We start from the raw sequence: 18,320 nt of genomic DNA on the forward strand, positions 1-18,320 counted from the left end.
GGCAGGGAGGAGAAAGGAAAAGACGTACTGGTCGATGTCACGCGGAGAGGGGGCAGCGGTGGGTGGACGGCTGGCGGATCTGACGAAGACCGCTGCCGGCTCGCACCATCCACACTCACAGGGCTCGTCTTCCACGGGGCGCGAGTGGAGGCGGCTGTCTGAGCTGCACGTGCAGGCACGCGCACACGCAGGCACACGCACACGCAGGCACACACACACAACAAAAACAGAAACAGAACACTGCATTACTGACCCTGTCCCTCGCGGTACACAGGACCCGCCTACAGCAGCCCTGGGACCCCGGGTGGAGGCGGAGTTTTAAACACCCCTCCCTCTGCCTCCTGGAAGACACACGCAGACACACACGGGTCTCACTGGCTTCCATTCTCCAGGGGACCCGCCGTCTGAAGAGAATGAGTAACCCAAAGACCCGCCCTGGGCACTGCACTTGGTTACGGGGCCTCAGCATCTCTCCCCCATCCATTCAGTCTTCCCCCTGGACGTGGGGAGGGGGCTGTCCTCAAAGGGAACATGGAGTGGGGGGGCAAGGGTACAAATCAAAGACATCAGGTGAAGGCTCTCTCCCACCTCCCACAAACACACTTCTGGCTGGAAATGGGCAGAGATGACACCAAGCAGGCCAGGGCACACGCCAGGGCAAAGGTACCGCCCCGGTCACAGTCTTTCCTCTGCCCCACCGAGATCCGTGCTCTTCCTCAGCGGGCGCTGTCTGCTCAGGTGCACGACCATGACGACCCCCTTTCCTGGCTGTGTGGGGGGCCTGCACGTTAGACCAGGTGTGGACTAGACCGAGAACAAGGAGCCCCTGTGTGGGGACAAGCTGACAGGGCAGTACTGTCATCAAAGGAAGACACGAAGCCCTGGCTGGGGTGGCTCAGTGGACTGTGTGCCAGACTGCAAACCAAATGTTGCCGGTTCAACTCCCAGTCAGAGCACAAGCCTGGGTTGCAGGCCAGGTCTCCAGTAGGGGGCGCACAAGAGGCAACCACTCATTGATATTTCTTCCCCCCTCCTTCCTCTCTCTCTAAAAATAAATTTTAAAAAATCTTAAAAAAAGAGAGATACATGAAGACATGAAGCTAACTACGTGAATTGCAAAAAAAAGTGGGAAGAGAAAAATAAAAACCCTCATTCTAAGACGTTAGGAAAGCAAGAAATAAGGACGAACAGCCTTCCATTACTTCTCTACAACCCAACAAAGTGCCACCTTCCCTTTCCGGACATGGTGTGCACAGCCACACAGCCTGGACAAGCCTGTGGTGGGCACAGATGACACAAACAGTAGGTGTGCCCGGCCGTGGGAGGGGGCGGAGGAACCAGCGAGACGCCCCAGGGACCCAACCGCAACTGCTGCGCCCACCTGCCCTGGGCCCCTCCTGGTGAGGGTGGCAGGGAGGACAGGGTTTTGCGGCTCCCTCCCTGCTCAGGGTCCTCCCATCATGCCCGTGGGCGCAGCCGGGGAGTTCGGCAGGCTGGTTCCCGGGGCCTGCGCCTGACGGGTATGGTCCTGTGACCGGACAGCAGGCTCAGTGGCCTTCTCAGGCCTCCAGACCCATGTGGAAGGGTCTGCGAGACACCCAGAACAGCAGGGACCTGGGGTGGGGGCCCAGACACACGAGAGCTGGCGCAGACCCAGCCTGATGGCACCTGCCGAGCTCCGTCCTCGGCCCCGGCCACCACCTGTCCCTACACACCCCTTCCAGGGAGCAGCTCCCACACAAATGCAACAGGGGACTCTCCTGTGACCACCAGCCACCCACGCAGAGGCTCCTGTTCCTCCCTGGGAAGCCCCTCCCCCAGACCACTGGCCGTGGCTGGCAGCCCCAGCCCAACACCAGGCTGGCCACTGGCTGGACTTGCTTTCAGGAGCACCATGGCCAGCGGGGCCCCAGTGCTGGGAAAATCCCTTAACTTAGGGGGAGGGGCTTCGTTTTCCATTTCTAGGAAAACAAAAGTAGCACCAGTTGGCCTGAACCCACTTCGCGGTGACAGTGGCAGAGTGTAGCGAGCGCTGGCACTTGGGCACTGGTGGGACCGCTGAGACTATTTCGTACGTGTACAGTTTTACAAGTGTCCCCCGGTTAGCATCTTTTTATCCTTCATTCCTGGGGGTCGCAGCGATACAAAATACTCCCAGGGCCACAAGCTGCCCGAGTGCAGGCCGGGGAGAAATACCAGAGAATGAAGGCAAAGGGGGGGTCGCGAGTGGTGAAAAGCAAAGAGGAGAGGCCCAGACAGAAGGTGCTCGGGAGGAGTCCCTGCCTTCCCCGAGGCACGCAGATACCACACCTCTCTCTGCCCAGCGCGGGAACCAAGTCAAGGTGCTCTACACCATTCGGCACCCTACGCCCCATGGTGCTCCTTTTGGGAGCAACCAGTATAACTGTAAGACAAGAGGCCCCCAGGGAATCAGGCCACCCTGACCCCGGCCCACAGCTCACGAGTAGCGGGCAGAGTGGCTCCTAACCTCCCGAAACAAACCCCGAACCACACTGCTTACACACTGGCTGGGCTGCCGGAGCTCGTTACCTTTGGCCAGGTTCCGTGGGGGCAGTGGAGGGGCGCTGGTGGTGCTGGGGGCCGTGGGCTGGGCAGGTGTCGGGCTGCCACTCAGGATGGCCCCATATGTCTCGTTCTGCAAGATGCTGGGTGCGAAGCTCCTCTGTTTGTCCTTGGCCAGGCCGGTGGTGTCTCGGGCCAAAGACGCCGCGCTGGGCCCCAGTTGGTAGAAGCTGACCGGCCGCTCTTCTCGCCGACTGGGACTGGGCTGCAGAGGGGTGGCGGGCAGGTGTGTGAAGTGCGGGCACACTGACCTCTTGGTCACAGCACTCAAGCAACTGGTGACCACCTCCCGTACAGCACTTCCACCCGGACATGGTCACCTGACTCTCAACAGTCACACAAGAGCTGCGAGATTTAAGTCACACGTTTCCACATGGAAACACCCCTCCAAAATGCCATGACTTACTACCTACAATGCTCCATTCTGCGGAGCATTTAAAACAGAAGCTGCTTCACCTTTACCAGCCAGAGTTATCTCAACCTGCCCCTGCATTTCCCATTCACAGCCCTGCTCTCTGGGATGATCAGCGGTGTGGCCGTGCTGGGCGCCCAGTTGCTCCAGGGCACGCTCACAGGAAAACCTCCCATAGGAACAGGTGCTCTTGAGATGCAGCCCGCAGCTCAGCAAATCATGGCCCTGGGCCCCACCTGCTTTTGTTCAATAAAGTTTTATTGGAACACAAGCCACGTCTGGTTATTTACCTATTGCCTATGGCCACTTTCGAGCTACCCCGGCAGAGCTGAGTGGTAGCCACAAAGGCTGTGCTGGTTGAGGCCCATAAGCCCAGGACATTTACTATCCGGCCCTTTCAGTTTGCCGACCCCTGTTCTACCTAAAGGTCACGTGTAAGGACTCAGGGAAACGAGGTCTAACTCGTATTTCAAACGTCAGCTTCCTTGTAACAGCTGTGGTCCTGAGCAAGTTCCTTAACCTCACCGACTCCGCTTCTCATCTGTTAAACCGGGATGGCTTTAATGGCCTCACCAGCACGGCACCAGGAGCTTGCCAGGTACTGCCCTGCTCACGGGAGCACCCGCCCTGCCCGGCCCTGCCTGGCTGACCCCCAGCTCACATCCAGCTCAGGTGTGCAGAACCCAACGCCGCTGGCTCCGCACGTGCACTTCTAAATTCCCACAAAGCCCACAGCTGTGCACATTCACCGCAGCTGCCACATTCCCTGCTGGACACATAGCAGGCAGAGGCGTGTCAGGGCTTCAAGCCAGACCACTTCCTTTTGGACGTGTACTTGGATGAGGCCACCTGCTGGGTCACTGCCCACAGGACGGGGATGTGACCTGTGCTTCACGAAGAGGCACTCGCCCCGGGCCGGTGCTCCAAACCTTCTCCTTGTTTAAGGTGGGAGTAAATAAAACTAGTTGGGGGTCTCACTTTGATCCTGTTTTACAGCTAACTCAGCAAAGGAACTTCTTATTCCGAGTCTGTGAGGAGCTCCACCCACAGGGACTGTCTACCAGGTCTCACACATGCCCTGATCAGGCATCCATGTCCCGCTGTAACACCAGGAAACTTTCCGTGGCCTTCCCCGCCGGTCAGTCTGTGTGTGTCGGACTTTCACTGACACTTGCGTGCAGGTGGCCCCCTCCGGGTGGCCCCGGGAGTGCCTGCGGGGAGCATCGTGAGAAGGGACTAGGAGGCAAGCGCTCTCAGTCTGGCCTTAAGCTGGTCTCTGCACACTGACCTCTCTCTCATCTGACAAAGGAAAGGCTTGAAGCCAGTGAGCGCTAAGAGTCATTTGAGGATTTCAGGCACAGTTTCTAAGCTCAACGAGGTGAACCCGAGCACTGGCCGGGGAAACCTGGCTCTTTCCCACGTCACCCACAGCGTGTGACTCCCCCGAAACCCACAGGATCAAAAGTCCGCCTCCTCTTCCCTTCATATCAAAAGGGGAGCAGCTGCCTATCAGAAGGGGTGTCACTAACGTGTACTGCTCCTTTAAATTAAGGTCTGCAGGACCTGCAAGGCCAGAGCCTGCTGAGATCGCTGCAAACAAGAAGTAAACTCTATTTTCCTTTCTACGAAGAGCTTTCTGCCCCGATTTCCGGCTAGGAGCCACTCCGAATCGAGCTTTCACAGAAGTCAACAGTTCACGACCTGGCACAGACCTGCAGCTTCTCGTCCATGTCGTCATCGCTCTCGTCCAGGTCTTCGTGGAGCAGTCGCCATTCGTACTCGACGTGAACGTGGGAATTGAACCTTCCGGATAAGGCTTGGGTCAGCTGCGGAGAACAAAGGATTGGGGGCGATGCAGCTCAGACTCTCAGCCCAGGGAGGCACTCAGCCTGGGAAGCGGGCATCCATCCACCCAGCCGTCCACAAGGAGGGAAAGCTCTGGGGGTGCGAGAGGGGGGCAGGGAGCTGGCCTTCTGTTACAGGGCGGCTTCTGTGACTCTCTGGGTCTCAGGTTAAGCCCCCCTCCCTAACTCACAGATCACCAGGAAGCTCAAACCTCGTAGCTCCCACTAAGGGCTCTATAAACCGCACACTGGCAGGCGGGTACGGGAGAGCTACAGAATGGAGGTCAGCCTGGACGTACTGACCACCGTGCGTGGGAGCAAACTCAGTGTGTTCACAGCTGCTTTACCCCAGGTTTTCTCAACCGATCTGAATTAAGCCCTACAGAAAATGATGTAGGGCAATTTCCTCAGCTCTCTCAGGGACTGTGGACGGGTAGTTCTGTTCCAGATGCACAGGAGAGAAGTCTGGGCGTCTCAGGACCATCAGGGCTTAATTCTCTCCATTGCCACAGAGTAGCCTGTGTGACCTTGGGCAAGTTACTTAACCTCTCTGTGCCACTTCCTCCTCCATATCTCCTCCATAAACTGGAGATAAGGGTACAAAGCCTCCCACAAAGTAGTAATCAAGATTAAAGGAGTCAATGGCCACTAAGTGCTTGGAATGGCACCTGCTCGTTATCCCACACTCACTTCAACTGCACTGACCAAGGACAGTTCCATTTACCCGCTCTCGCGCCTGCTTTTACAGGGTGCCACAGAACTCCTCACAGCCTTGCAGACTGGCACACCTGACTCCACTTCCCAGAGCAGAGAAACGTGGGGGACCTCCCCAACCATAGCAGCGGAACCTCACTGCAAACTGGAGCCTGCCTGACCCCCCCGGTGGGCTCTGTCCATGGGCCGCACGGCTGCTTCCTCCAGAGCAGGGCCAGAAAAGATGGTGCATCTCAACCCAAATGATGTGGGGTGGGGGGCAGAAGAAGGAAGCCCGCTTGGGCGTGTCACTGCGAAGGGACCCGCTCACAGCTGGATATTCTCAAGGACAGGCGAAGCGGGACTCTGCCCCATGCGCCCCAGACAACGCTGGGGCTGCTAGCAACACGTGAAGCCAGCAGACACAAACTCGGGCTCCAAGCATCACTAGGAGGGGCGGCTGCATCCTCTCTGAGGCCCCCCCACGACTTCTCCAGGCCGTCCCGTCGGGTCAGGACCCAGAGAACGCCTGTCCCTGGAAGGGGCCCTGCCCTGTGCCCACCAGACTCACCAGCTCCTCACAGTGCTCGTGCCGGAGGCGCTTGGCAATGTCCAGCGGCGTCTCTCCTGACTCATTCGCTGAAAGGAGGGTGACAGAAACACGCGAAGGTTTGACATCGAGACAATCAAAGGCACCGAGAGGTGGCACTAAAGTAAACGGAACACGACCAGTGAAATCCCCAGTGAGTTCGCTACGGTCGGGGCTGACTTTGCCTTGTAATCGCAGAGAACAGCAGCCGTGTAAGGGCCGGGGAGATTCTACAAGACAAGGTCTGCGCCCATCATGTCAGGGAAGCCGCTAAAGAGCCGACCACCGCAAGTCGGCACCCGAGGCCCACGTGGAGCACCGCAGCTCACCGTGAGTGTCCGACCCGGGGCTCGGCGGACGGTGCAGCAGGCACTGGGCCGTGATAAATGTTACCCCTTCTTGGAAGCTGTCTATGAAGTTAAAATTGTGTCCTTTCTTCTAAATAAGCCTCAGTCAACAAGGTTGGTTTATTAATTTTTTCAAGAGACCTGCCCTGGCTGCTGTGGCTCAGTGGATTGAGCACGGGCCTGACAACTAAAGGGTCACTGGTTTGATACCCAGTCAGGGCACATGCCTGGGTTGCAGGCCAGGCCCCCAGTAGGGGGCATACGGGAGGCAACCACACATTGATGTTTCTCTCCCTCTCTTTCTCCTTCCCTTCCCTAAAAATAAATAAAACCTTTAAAAAAACAAGAGGCCTGGTTCTTGGGCAGGCGTGTGCGTCCTGTCTGGCCTCCCTGCCCCTTTTCCATAGGCCTCACAGGCATTTCCTAATGACCCAGCACAGCCGCTGCTGCTGGGCTACCTGCGCCTGGCGGGAGGGCAGGGACCCATGGCGGGGACAGGTCTGGTCCTAGGTGTAGGGTATGATCAGGAGGGCGAGATGCCCCAAACCTTGTCCCAGTTGCCCTCAGGGACAGTGGCAGGACCCATCCTCTGTCCCTTATCACCCATCTGATGCCTGCAAATGATGGACCGCTTACGGATGAAGGTGCTGATGAACACCCAGCCCTGGGTAGCCCTGCAGAACGTGCCGGGAGAGGCTCCTCCTCTGTCCCCAGCTCTGACGGCAGCCCAGTGTCTGCCCGGAGGGCCTGCTCCCTGTGTCTCGGCAGGCACGCAGCGGGAGACAGCCGCAGGCGGCCGGCCACTCACCTATCTCGATGGAGGCCTTCCCCCGCAGGAGGAGCTTCAGGCACTCGGCGTTGTCGGTCAGACAGCAGTAATGCAGGGCTGTGCTGCCCTTTCCTGTCTGTTTGTCCAGGTTCCCACTGGCCGGGAACAGGGGAAGGGAGAGAGAGAACAGTGAGTCACAACTGGAGGACCAGGCTGCCCGGGCCAGGGACTGAGGCCTGAGCAGGAGAGAGGTGAGCCATCAGCATGGCTGGGAGGACGACTGTCAACCGTCCTGCAGGGCCAGCGGCACCCCTGCTCCTGTGGACGGGGTGCCCTGGATGGAGGCCCCTGGGGACCTGATGACGATGGCAGACAAGGCCAAAGAGAGCCAGGCACCCGTGTGGCACCTGAGCAGGGGCCCAGGGGGCACCGCCTTCCCGGACAGCCCCAGACCACCACGATCCTCCCACCTCGTCCTCCCATGTCCCCATCAGCGCCCAGAGGCCACAAGAAGCCCACCTAACTCGCCCATTCTGTCCCACAAAAGGACGGACGAGCTTCTTCCACCTTATTATGGACACTTTTGCTGGAAAAGGCAAGAGCCATTTTTTCAAAGACCGAAGTCCCCAGGCCCCTCTGAGCCCGCTTGCCTTGGACAGGCCCTGAAAATGGGCCCCGGGGGGATTGTTAGGGGATTTCAAAGGTTCTTCCAACGTAAAACAAGAACAGGTCCACCCGGAAGGGCACTCGGCTGCCTCAGACATGAGACAAGCTACTCAAGCGCTGGTGGAGGCCACAGTCAGTCTGCCTTCAGGGCTTGGCATCTCCCTGAGCCCCAGACCTCAGAGCGGCACCCCACAGAGGCTGCGGAGGGCGCTCTTCCCCATGCTCCAGGCTTCTGTAGGATGGCATGGGAAAGTCCGTCCTGGCCACAACCCATGCTCAGGCCCGGGGAAAGTCCCGCACTCAGCCACACAACCCGACTCCTCCCTCAGCAACCCCAGGGAGCAGAGTCAAACCTTCTCTAACTCCAGAGCACCCACCTGTTCTGAACCAGAAAGTCCACAATGTGCAGAGAAGTCCGGTCCACGGAGCGGACAGCAAGGTGCAGGGCGGTCTCATCCGGCTCCTGCAGGGCAAACCGGAGCGTTCCAGAATCCCGAGGGAATGTTCCATCTGCGTCCAACCCTCTCTCCCAAAGCCTCTCCCTCTTTCCTTCCAAATACCCATCCCTGGGCTGCACAGTGCTCCCCGACCCCCATGGTGGGCTCTGCCCGTGGGAACCTGCACTTCGCAGACTGGCCCTACCCCTCCTGGCTCCACAGGATCGACAACGAGGGACTCAGGGTTTCGCTTCACAGTCCTCCCGTCCTCTCTCTCTGTCCCTTACGAGCATCATGAGAGCCCATAAGCAGGGGTCTCAGTTCCAAGACTCCAGGAAGGTTCCCAGGCCTCCCATACGCCAGCCTCTATACCCACCTGCCCCCTGAGCACATATGAATATGTGTTTTAAAAACAGGTTGAAGTTTTCACCCTGTACTTATAGGTAAGGCCATCCATGCCACTACCGGGACTGTCTGCAGGTCCTACTGGGTAGGGGCACATGGCCACCGCTACCTTTTCTGAAAGGCAGTTCTGGTGAGTCGGGGGGAAGAGACCAAGCGAGTGCTGTGTGAGACCAGCTGGGTGCGAGAGCTGCAGGTGACGCCCACAACCTGCCCTGGCAGGGGCAGAGCTCAGAGCCGAGTAAGCTCCGTCCCGCCCCATCGTGGCCTGACTTTTCTCTCAGCCCCGGACGTGAACACAAGGCTCTACACTCAGGCGCTCGGGGCCGACCCCAGCCCCGTGCACCTTTATTCTGGGGGTCAGGAGGTTTCACGGGACGGGCGTGTGTGTCCACAGGCTCCTGTGGAAGGAGCTAGGACCCATGCTGACCCGGGACACCACAGGCCCTAACAGTGAGACCCTGCCCTCTCAGGAAGGTTCCCAGGAAACTGGGGGATGTCCCTCTCCCTCGGGTTCCCTGCAGGGGGGTGGGGAGGGCTCAGGACTGGGGCAGGAGTGCACCAGGCCATCAGACCTCCCCTGCCCGACGAGGCCCGGGATCTGCAGCCACGGCCTGGCCCGAGAGATGCTGGTGCTGCCCCAGAACCCCATGCCGGCCTCCTGCACAGAATCCCACTATTTTGCCGGCATTTCCATTCCATGGCCTTGCCACACTCCCCCTCCTTCCTTTCCTTTGCTCACAGCAGCCAGCCCCACTCTTACGTGTCCGTTGGCCAGCGGGATTTTTTCCGTAAGATCCACACCGTCGGCGTACGCTTGGAGGAGCCCGAAAATATCCCTTGTCTTGACGGCCTCGCCCAGGCTGTGAAGCTTGGCTGCACCGTCTGCGTGCCTTTTCCGTGCGTACTTCCTCTCGATGTACTTGGCAGTGATGTAGTCCTTCCTGGCGTTCCTGAGGGCCGACGTGAGGGACTCGTGAGCAATCAGGGGCCTCGGCTCACGTGTCAGCATCCACTCCACTCCCGACTGTGACCGTTTTTTATAAAACCCCGGTCCCCGCCCTCCTCATAGGAGGCTCAACCAGGGACGCAGCCTCCAGGTGACCCCTGCAGCACCTGTCTTCACGGCGACACCTTGAGCACGTTCAAGAAGCATCGAAAACTTCTAGCTTCCTGCACAAGAGGCCGCAGGGCAGGGCCCAGTGCAGGGGTCCTGTGGCCTTGTGCTGGTGGACGGACGACCCATGCATGGGGTGGGGCCGCCCGCTCGCAGCCCACCTGCCGCACTGGCCTCGTCTCCGCCCGTCCTCCTATGGTTGGGCTCCAACCCCACTGAACTGCTCCCCTCAACCAGCTCCCGCGTGCCGCCTGCCTTTGCCGACCCATGTGCCTCTGCCAGGCACGCGGCCTGCGCCTTCTCTCCTCGGTGACCCACACCTCCTGCAACAGTCGTCCCTGGGTCCCCTCCAGACACCTGGCCTGCCCTCTGTTAGAGGTACTCTCGGGTGGCCTTCCCGCCACCCACCTGGCCACGGCTTTGTGACCTTGTCCGCTGTGGGACCAGCCCCTCTGGGGTTTTCCCGAAAGGCTTAGGCTTTTGGAGAAAAGCAGTGAAGCTAACATAACAATACAGTTCGTGTGCCGTTCAGGAGGAGGGCTTCTTGTCCTTTTGGAGAGCAGGGACACAAGGATCCTGAGTTACAGACAGCAACAGTTGTGGCCTCTGCGGACAGACTCACATCCGGCTGCCCCCTCCCACCTGCTTGTATCTCTGTCCACACCCCGAATGCACCTGGTCCTCATGGATGGTGAGTCGTGGGAGACAAAGCCAGGATCGGTACATGCCTTTCACCTGGCCGTAAAACACTAGCTCATCTAAGCAGCCACAGGCTGGGGCTTTATCTTTGACTTGTGGCTTCATTAAAGATGTACTTCCCACCACGATCAGCATATTGTGGCGGGAAATACAAAAGTGAGTGAGATGCAACTCATCAGAAAAACTTCTGAGTACCTGGGTGCGGCATGAAGAGGGGCGGAATGTGCCGGAACAGAGCCGAAGGCCACGGGAACCCAGAGGGCCCGGTGACCACGGAGGCAGAGGGAGCGTGAAAGTAGGTGGCAGTTTGCCGTTACCTCGGCCACCCAGCCTCCTTCGGGAGAAAAAGGGCGGGAAGGAGTACATCTCCTTTTTAATCGTGCCAGCGCTGGGGGAGGGGGGAATCAGCGCCGAGAGAACTCATACATCACGCAGGTCCCCAGCAAACAGTATTCATGGTTCAGAACCGTCTAGCCCCAGAATAAGCAAAATCTCAGCCTTTAGAAAGTACCTTCGGCACTTGGAGGAAATTATTAATCACCTACTTTGCTCAAAACTGACCCACACTCCAGAATAATGTCGTCACCCTGGACCTTCAGTGTGAGAGCAGGTGCCCATCAGACGGTAGGTGACCGCATCCCCCCGAGATCAGGACGCAGCCATGAGTAAACGGGGCCTCCGGCAACCCCAGGGTCAGCCAGGGCACCTCTGGGCCCCTCTCCAGTGGAAACCTGACCCACGAGGGGCCTGTTTTTTGGGGGAGCATGGGACCAGTGTGTGGCCCTTGTGGCCCACCCCCAGTGAAGTAAGACATGCGCCCCTGCATCACCTCGCCGACGCCCAAGGGACTGTGGGGTGCTGGCTACCTGCTCACGTCGAGGGAAATGGGCTCTGAGAAGTTAACAAAACCTGCCCAGGTCCCCCAATCTGGTTGGAGCTGGGATTTCTCTGCTCCACCCACCTCTCCGAGTCAAGGCCGGGACACAGCTTTGACACCCAGAACCCCCTCAGAGAGAATGACGGCTTTGCGGGCCTCATGCCAGGTGTCTAAAACCACCCATTATTATGTCTCAAGGGAAGGGCACTGCTGACACCCCACCCCCGGGAGGGCGTGCACTGGACATGGTGCCTGTGCCCCTTCTGTGGCCTCAGCCCCCAGCCACATGGGGCCATGTCACCCGAACACGAAAGAACAGATGCCGAGACTGTGTTTCCCAAAGACACGCCCCCGCCACGTGGTTACAAAACCCCGAAATCCCCTGCTTTTACGAAGGGCCCTTACACTAGCCCCTGTTTGCACATCGCTCCTAAAGCCACTGTCCACTGCCCAGCGTCCTTCAGGGGCATGCGTGCCATCGATTCTACCTCAGGCTCATTCCAAAGGGGGTGCTGCCTCTACAGACGACCCTCCATACTTTCTCTCCTCACGGAGTTCTCACGTCCCCTCCTCCTCCGGGACACTCAGGTCTGGATGTACCGCTCAGACACACGTGCCGTCTCTGTGCCCTGCGGACCCCTCTCCCCCTCTCCCCGTCCTCTGCCCCTCTCTGCCCCACACTGCAGACTCTCACAGGCGGGAGGACGGGCCACCCTACCCACCAGGGTGGAAGTCGGAAGCGGGCAGGCCAGGCACTGCGCCGACTAGGGGGACCCCCGACCGCCCTCCAAAGCCCAGCGTGACCTGGGTGACCCGAACTCTGTGTGGTAAGATAAGACCGGCAGGAGGGCCTCCTGTTGTAATCCCTGCCTCAGCGGGCCAGCTGCTGCCTGATAAAGCTCAAAAACTCCATCAGGTTTTGTATCCACAGCGAAACAAAAAGAGTATTTTTCTTTGAAGGAAACAACAATACTCCAAGTTTGCAAGGACACTGGGAAAGAGAACGAGACCCGATCATGTTTCTGGGAGACCCGACCCTCTTGGGGGCTCAGATGGTGCGGGGAGACCCAAGCCCGGAGCGACCACAATCCTGGAGGAAAGAAAGAAGGAAAGAAGGCAGGCAGGCAGGCGTGAACCCACACACCGCCAGCAGAGGGCGATACGCACCACACCTCCTTCACACGCACAGAGCACCAGCCCAAAGGGCTTTGCTGCGGGCTCTTCCTAAAACAGCCGGGCCAGATTTCTAGTGGGACACCCCTAAAGGCTAAGGTGACTTACAACAACAACAATAACAACAAGTCAGGCCGATTTAGCCCCTAAAGAAGCCATCGATGTGCCAGCCTTGTTATTCTCCTGCGTCTCAGCACCCCGGGTCAAGACGGGCAGAGTGTGTGCAGAGGCGAGAAAGGCCAGGCCCATACTTACATGTCGCTGCCCGGGGTGGGTTTGACCGAGTCCTCGGCGGGAAGGCAGCCCTCCATAATCTCATTAAAGCCCGCGTTCCCAATATTCTTGGCAAGCTGCAACAACAGAAGTCTATTTCAGGGTGCTCAATTATTAATACACCCCCGGCTGCACACCACACATCCATCTGATGATTTATTTAGTGGCCACTAAGAAATAGAGCAACACAGTGGTTTGCCTTTAATGAAGATGGACAAAACGCAAACCCCAAAGGTCCCCGGAAAACTCGAGATGGGAGGCAGTGTGCCTGTTCCAGACGAGCGTGCTGTTAGAAGGCCCCAGAGAGAGCGCCGGTGCAGACAGGACGCACGGGAACTGGGCCCCAGGCGGGTGTCCGTCCTTACCCATGCCCCCCAAAACCAGTGCTTGCACTGAAGCGGGTCATCCAGGCCCGAGAGCCAGGATTCGGGCTCATATCCTGGTTCTCCTGACGGGCGCCGGGACCGCAGGCATGCCAGTCAGCCCAAGCTTCGATTTGTCATGAGGAGGATACCTGCCTCGCCAGGTTGTAATGATGATAACATGGGACAATGTATGCGAAAGCACTCAGGAGGCCGAAGCATTAAAACGTAACACGTTTGTTCCACGTGGAAGGCCCTCAGTTGCCAATCAGCCTTCTGATTGGTTACAAGTGGACATATTTTAATTCATGCTGAACCCCCCCGCACTGGGGGCAGGTGTGACTTAACGTCCATCTTTCCATGTAACGTGGACACCGTCCCTGAGCCAAGCAGCCACGTTCAGGTGAGGGACAGAACGAGCCATAGCGGCCTGTGATGAGGGGCCCCAATGCACCCTCAGCTGTGAGAGCAGATGGGGGAGGGGCGTGAGCATCCCCGGGACTCAGAAGGCTCTCACCTTCTGTGTGGACTTGGCAGGGCTGCCAGGACAGCAGGTCCAGGGAGCCTCACTCCAGGGCGTCACACTCGCCCGTGCGGAGGGATGTGCTGCTTCACAGTGCGGCCAAGTTCCAGCGAGTGTTTCGGCCGTGGAGAAACCCCCAGAACCATCAACCAAAGCAAAGCATTTGCAGATGGAGGCTGAGGGTCACGGCTGGAAAATGGGGGGCCCAGCAGGCCATGCGGGCAGGAGTCACAGAAGTGGGATGGCTGCGTGAGAGCTCCATCACGCTTACCCCCACCCCCGGGAGCCATACCTAGGACCCCAAGGGCTCGGGGCAGACACAGGGCCAGGTGAGGCCTGGGGTGGGAGAGCCGGGGTCCAAGTGTCACCTCACTCAGAGCTGGCAAGCCCGGTCAAGGGTCAGTGCACGAAGGCGCGGCGGACCCTGCAGTGCGCCGGGCACTGGACGTGACCCACTATCTGGCCCAGAGGGGCTCAGTCGCACAGGCTGCGATACGGCTGCAGGAGACGTCTGCACTCAGCGCACGAGGTCGCGGGGAGAAGTGCCCATCCGCAGAGTGGTTACGGGGTCCTGACAACCACTTTCCTGGCCCGGCACCAAGTCCCTCGCCTTGTGGAAGCACCCTGAACACGGGGACCCAGAATCACACCTGCTGGAGACCCTGCCCAGCTGCCTGTGCGGGGCCCACTGAGCCAGGAGCCCCATGGGGAGGGAGGCAGGAGGTGACGACACAGCCAGCAAGATGGGCGCCTGAGGGTCACTCTTCAGCTTGTTGGAAAAGGTTTTTGTATTACTGACTCCAATTCCATGTTGTAATGTAAAAATTTCCTTCGTCCACTTCGTTTATGACGTGACCTTGATGGGAGGATACTAGTATCCTGTACCGATGATACTATTTTACGTGGGGCCTGAAAAATCAATGCTGAAATCATGGCCTCCAGTGTGAAGGAGGAAATTTGTCTTTTTAAACACTGACGCTGAACAGGAGGTTTTCTGAAAGCAGGTTGGCTGTGTGACCCAAGGACGGAGGCAGGTGCGTGGGAAGGTGGCAAAAAGGCAGGACCTCCCTGAACTGACAGGACGAGTACGTCAGTGACCCCAGTTTCTCTCCCCTGAAGGAGAAGTGACTCTACAAGCAGGCATGGGGAAGACCAGACCACCGCTAACCAGGCACCTTCACGGCCACTGCTGGGATCTATTCAACTAACACAGGAATCAAGCTTCGAAACCAAAGAATTAAAAGGGAAACGGTGACCATCGGGTAAAGTCTCTGCAAACCCAAGGCCAGAAGACAACGTATGGGATTAAGCAAAAGGCTTTTCGCAGGAGGAATGTGCTGCGGCCACATGCGGGGACAGGGGGACAGGAGAGGCGCTTTATAGGGCGAGCACCAGCTTTTTCAGGAATGCAGCGCCAGCCGGGAAGTGACAACTCCTGGCGAGGACCTGCTGTCCCTGACACGGCACAGCGCCCTGAGCCCCTGGGCGTGGGCTGTCCCCTGATCTACCCAGAGGCAGAGGGAGGACCCTGCTCCAGGCCGCACCCTCGGGGCTACCGGAGAGTTCTCTCCCAGCCCAGCCTGCTCTTTCCTTTAGCAAGGTATGCAGAGGTCTAAGGGACGCTTGCTACACTGAGAACATGCCCCAGGGGACCAAACAAAGGCCCTGCCGCCGCTGCTCCATGCACTGGAAAGGCTCACACACGCAGACGAGCAGGGGGATCTGTGTGCTCACACTCGAGGGCACGCGGAGCATTCTTCCAGGAGGATCCTGTTACAATGGCCACGGAGGGCGAGACACGCACAATAGCTAACGTTCCGTTGTTTTCACTGGGGTCAGCGGTCAGACAGACTTCAGCAGAGCAAGGACAATAGGCCAAAAACAGAAGGTCACCAGGGTCGAAAGCTCCAGGTGCCTAGCAATGGGCAAAACTGGGGAAACAAGCACCTCACTCCCCAGGTGGCCCCTCTGTCCCCAGCATATTGCAGGTCGTGTGGTTTGGACCCTCCCCTGACCGTTCCTCCCTGGAGGCGACACCTGGGCCTCAGCTGTGTTCCAGCCCCAGACCCAGAAAAGCAGCAAAGCCAGACAAGCAACGTCATGGGAGACATCAGGACCAGCTGTGAGGACTGGTGACCCTCCCACCCTGGCGCCCACCAATCAGTGGAGACCTCAACCCCGAAAGGACTCACCTGGAGAGCTCATGAGTCTGCTATTGACATGCTCCCCTAGGGCCTCCCCTAACCCCTGCTCTTAGACTCTCTGAGGACAAGGCCCTGATGCATCTTCCCTCTTCGATGCCCCCCAGGCGGGTTCCCATCACCTGCCACTCTCCGAAGCTCCAAAGGCCCTTTTCCACCTCTGTAACTTGTTTCCCGAGCCCATTTCTTCTATCTCCGTGACTTTCTAAATAAACGTTCTCTTATAGTTTGAGTCTTGGCTCCGAAATCTTTCCCGGCCAGAACCAAGTACCAAGGTTGCTGAACCAAGGTCCGCTCTGACCCCACCTGTGTAACAGCTGGTGCCATTCCTACATCACACACACACACTCATAGGTGCACGTGAAGGCTTCAGAGAATCCTTCGTACAGGCATCCAACTGTCTAAGCTAAGTGAACTAACCGAGTGCTTTAAAAAGGCTTGCGCTTCTGTTTACGGATGAGTGTTCACACCCGACGCACCTCTCCGTCTACCGGGAACTTACTGGCTGCGAGCAAGGGGTCGGGATGTGATGTCAGATGGGCACAGGGGGGAGGGCAGTCAGGCTCCCACCAGCTCATGAAAGCCATTATTAAAATTATAGCACATAAACCCATAACTTACACATTATATTTTAAAAAGTAACATCATCACTTCCTTGTTATTTTCCCTACGTGTCCCTATGACCTATGTTCGAAGTTACTCACAAGCACTGTACGTGCCCAGAGGGTGGGCCGTGGTGCCCTGCCTGCGGCGGTGCACGCAGCGAGGCATGCCGGCAGCCTGCAATGGCCCAGCCTGGACATCCGGGACTGGGCACACGGCAAGGCCAGGCTTCTTCCCCCAAGAGGGCTGGCTGTCAAACGCTGGCTGGGGACGGGGCGGGGGTGGAAGGACAGCAGCGACACCGGACAGGATAACCCACCGCACAGGCCAGTGTGCGTCCCAGGCTCCTCGCACGTTAAAGAGTGTGAGCCCTGGAACCAGGTTAAGGGGCCCCACCCCAGACCTGGCACTGCTAACTTTAGCATAACCTTGGGCTCACTCCTTCCTTTGTAAAGGGGGGGACAATGTCCCAAGGTCACAGAGTTGCTGTAAAGGGCAAATGAGCCGATACAGGTAAAGTGCTCCGCAACGGGCCCGGGACAGAAACAAGCAATCAGTACTCCACCGTCAGTCACGTAACGCTGCCCACGGCTTTAAGAAAGCCAGTGCGGCGGCATCGTCTACCAGCGCTCACCGAGGGCTTCGAGTGTCTTTGAAAACGTCCTGTGAGAGTCTCAAGTCTACTCTGCTGTCCGGTGCCCGGGTTCCGCCTGCACACACCCAGCCCCACGCGGCAGGCGGCACACACCAGGTTAACAGTAACGGCGGTGCGCGCCGGGAAAGGTGCCCTGCTGAGGCCCTGCAGAGGCCGGCTTAGTGTTCAACGTGGAGCGATCGGGGACGTGACCAGCTGGGCTGCCGGAGTCCACTCCAGTTTCTCCCCACTTTGTCTTTCAAGGCCACAAAGGAATTCTTTGGAGAGGCCGGAAGGGTCCGACCAGGCAGTCCAGGCACATCACAAGTTCAGGCACGTCGGATCCACTGGAGTCGTCAGCAAGACTGATGGCCCCTTGAGAGGTGTATCGACCACAATAATTGATCTGCTGTCAAGATGACTGCTCCTGACATTAAAGTCGATGGCAATCAATAGCCACTTAATATTTGCCGTCCTACTCCCAGCTACCCCAAGGGAGACTCGAACGCTGGTGTCTGAGCAGCAGCCACGGGCTTTCAGAGCAGTCGGCGCAAGCTCACATTTCGGCAGCCGCCGCATGCCGCCCGGGTGTGTGGCGTCCCGCTCCTTACTGCCTTGGAAGTCGCACCCAGGAAAGCTTCAACCTCCTCATACTGAAGGGCTTACGTGTTTCACTGAGCCACGAACGAGAGACTTTTTTAAGAAACAAAGGCAGTTAAAGCGAAGACCAATAATATCTCTCCCAAAGGTCGACAGCAAAGGGAAGAGGAAAAAAGTCCAGCGGAGGCTGAGCCAAGTGGTGACTGCAGACTTGGCTGGGACTGGCCGATGACTCAAGTCCCTGCTGTCAGGGACTTGGGTTCTGCGTCTGCCCCATGAATGGGGTGACCTGGGCTAAGTGCCCATCCTAATTCCAGAATCTTACACCAGTCTCAACACTTTTTTTTTTTTAAATCCTTACCCAAGGACATTTTTTTTTTCATTGCTTTTAGAAAGAGAGGAAGAGAAACATTGATTGGTTGCTTCCCATACGTGCCTGGACTAAGAATCAAACCTGCAACCGAGGCATGTGCCCTGACAGGGAATCGAACCCACAACACTTTGGTTCCAGGACAA

General features: G+C 58.1%; 1 protein-coding gene across 10 annotated transcripts in view; it reads right to left on the bottom strand.

Annotated features, from left to right (window-relative positions):
• ASAP2 (ArfGAP with SH3 domain, ankyrin repeat and PH domain 2) overlaps positions 1–18,320 on the bottom strand; it is a 125,462-nt gene that overhangs the window by 10,338 nt on the left and 96,804 nt on the right. For 6 of the 10 annotated variants that reach the window (XM_053923774.2, XM_053923775.2, XM_053923776.2 and 3 more), the window contains 8 exons: positions 12,864–12,958; positions 9,506–9,695; positions 8,281–8,366; positions 7,277–7,392; positions 6,104–6,171; positions 4,708–4,821; positions 2,551–2,788; positions 29–163 (listed from right to left, as the gene is read on the bottom strand). In XM_053923774.2, coding sequence (XP_053779749.1) covers positions 29–163; positions 2,551–2,788; positions 4,708–4,821; positions 6,104–6,171; positions 7,277–7,392; positions 8,281–8,366; positions 9,506–9,695; positions 12,864–12,958 — 1,042 coding nt within the window. The remainder of the gene's footprint in view (positions 1–28; positions 164–2,550; positions 2,789–4,707; positions 4,822–6,103; positions 6,172–7,276; positions 7,393–8,280; positions 8,367–9,505; positions 9,696–12,863; positions 12,959–18,320) is intronic. The other 4 variants (XM_053923778.2, XM_053923779.2, XM_053923783.2 and 1 more) reach the window with 1 other exon arrangement.

Source organism: Desmodus rotundus, chromosome 5 (assembly GCF_022682495.2).
Source record: "Desmodus rotundus isolate HL8 chromosome 5, HLdesRot8A.1, whole genome shotgun sequence".
In the NCBI taxonomy this organism is placed as follows: Eukaryota; Metazoa; Chordata; class Mammalia; order Chiroptera; family Phyllostomidae; genus Desmodus; species Desmodus rotundus.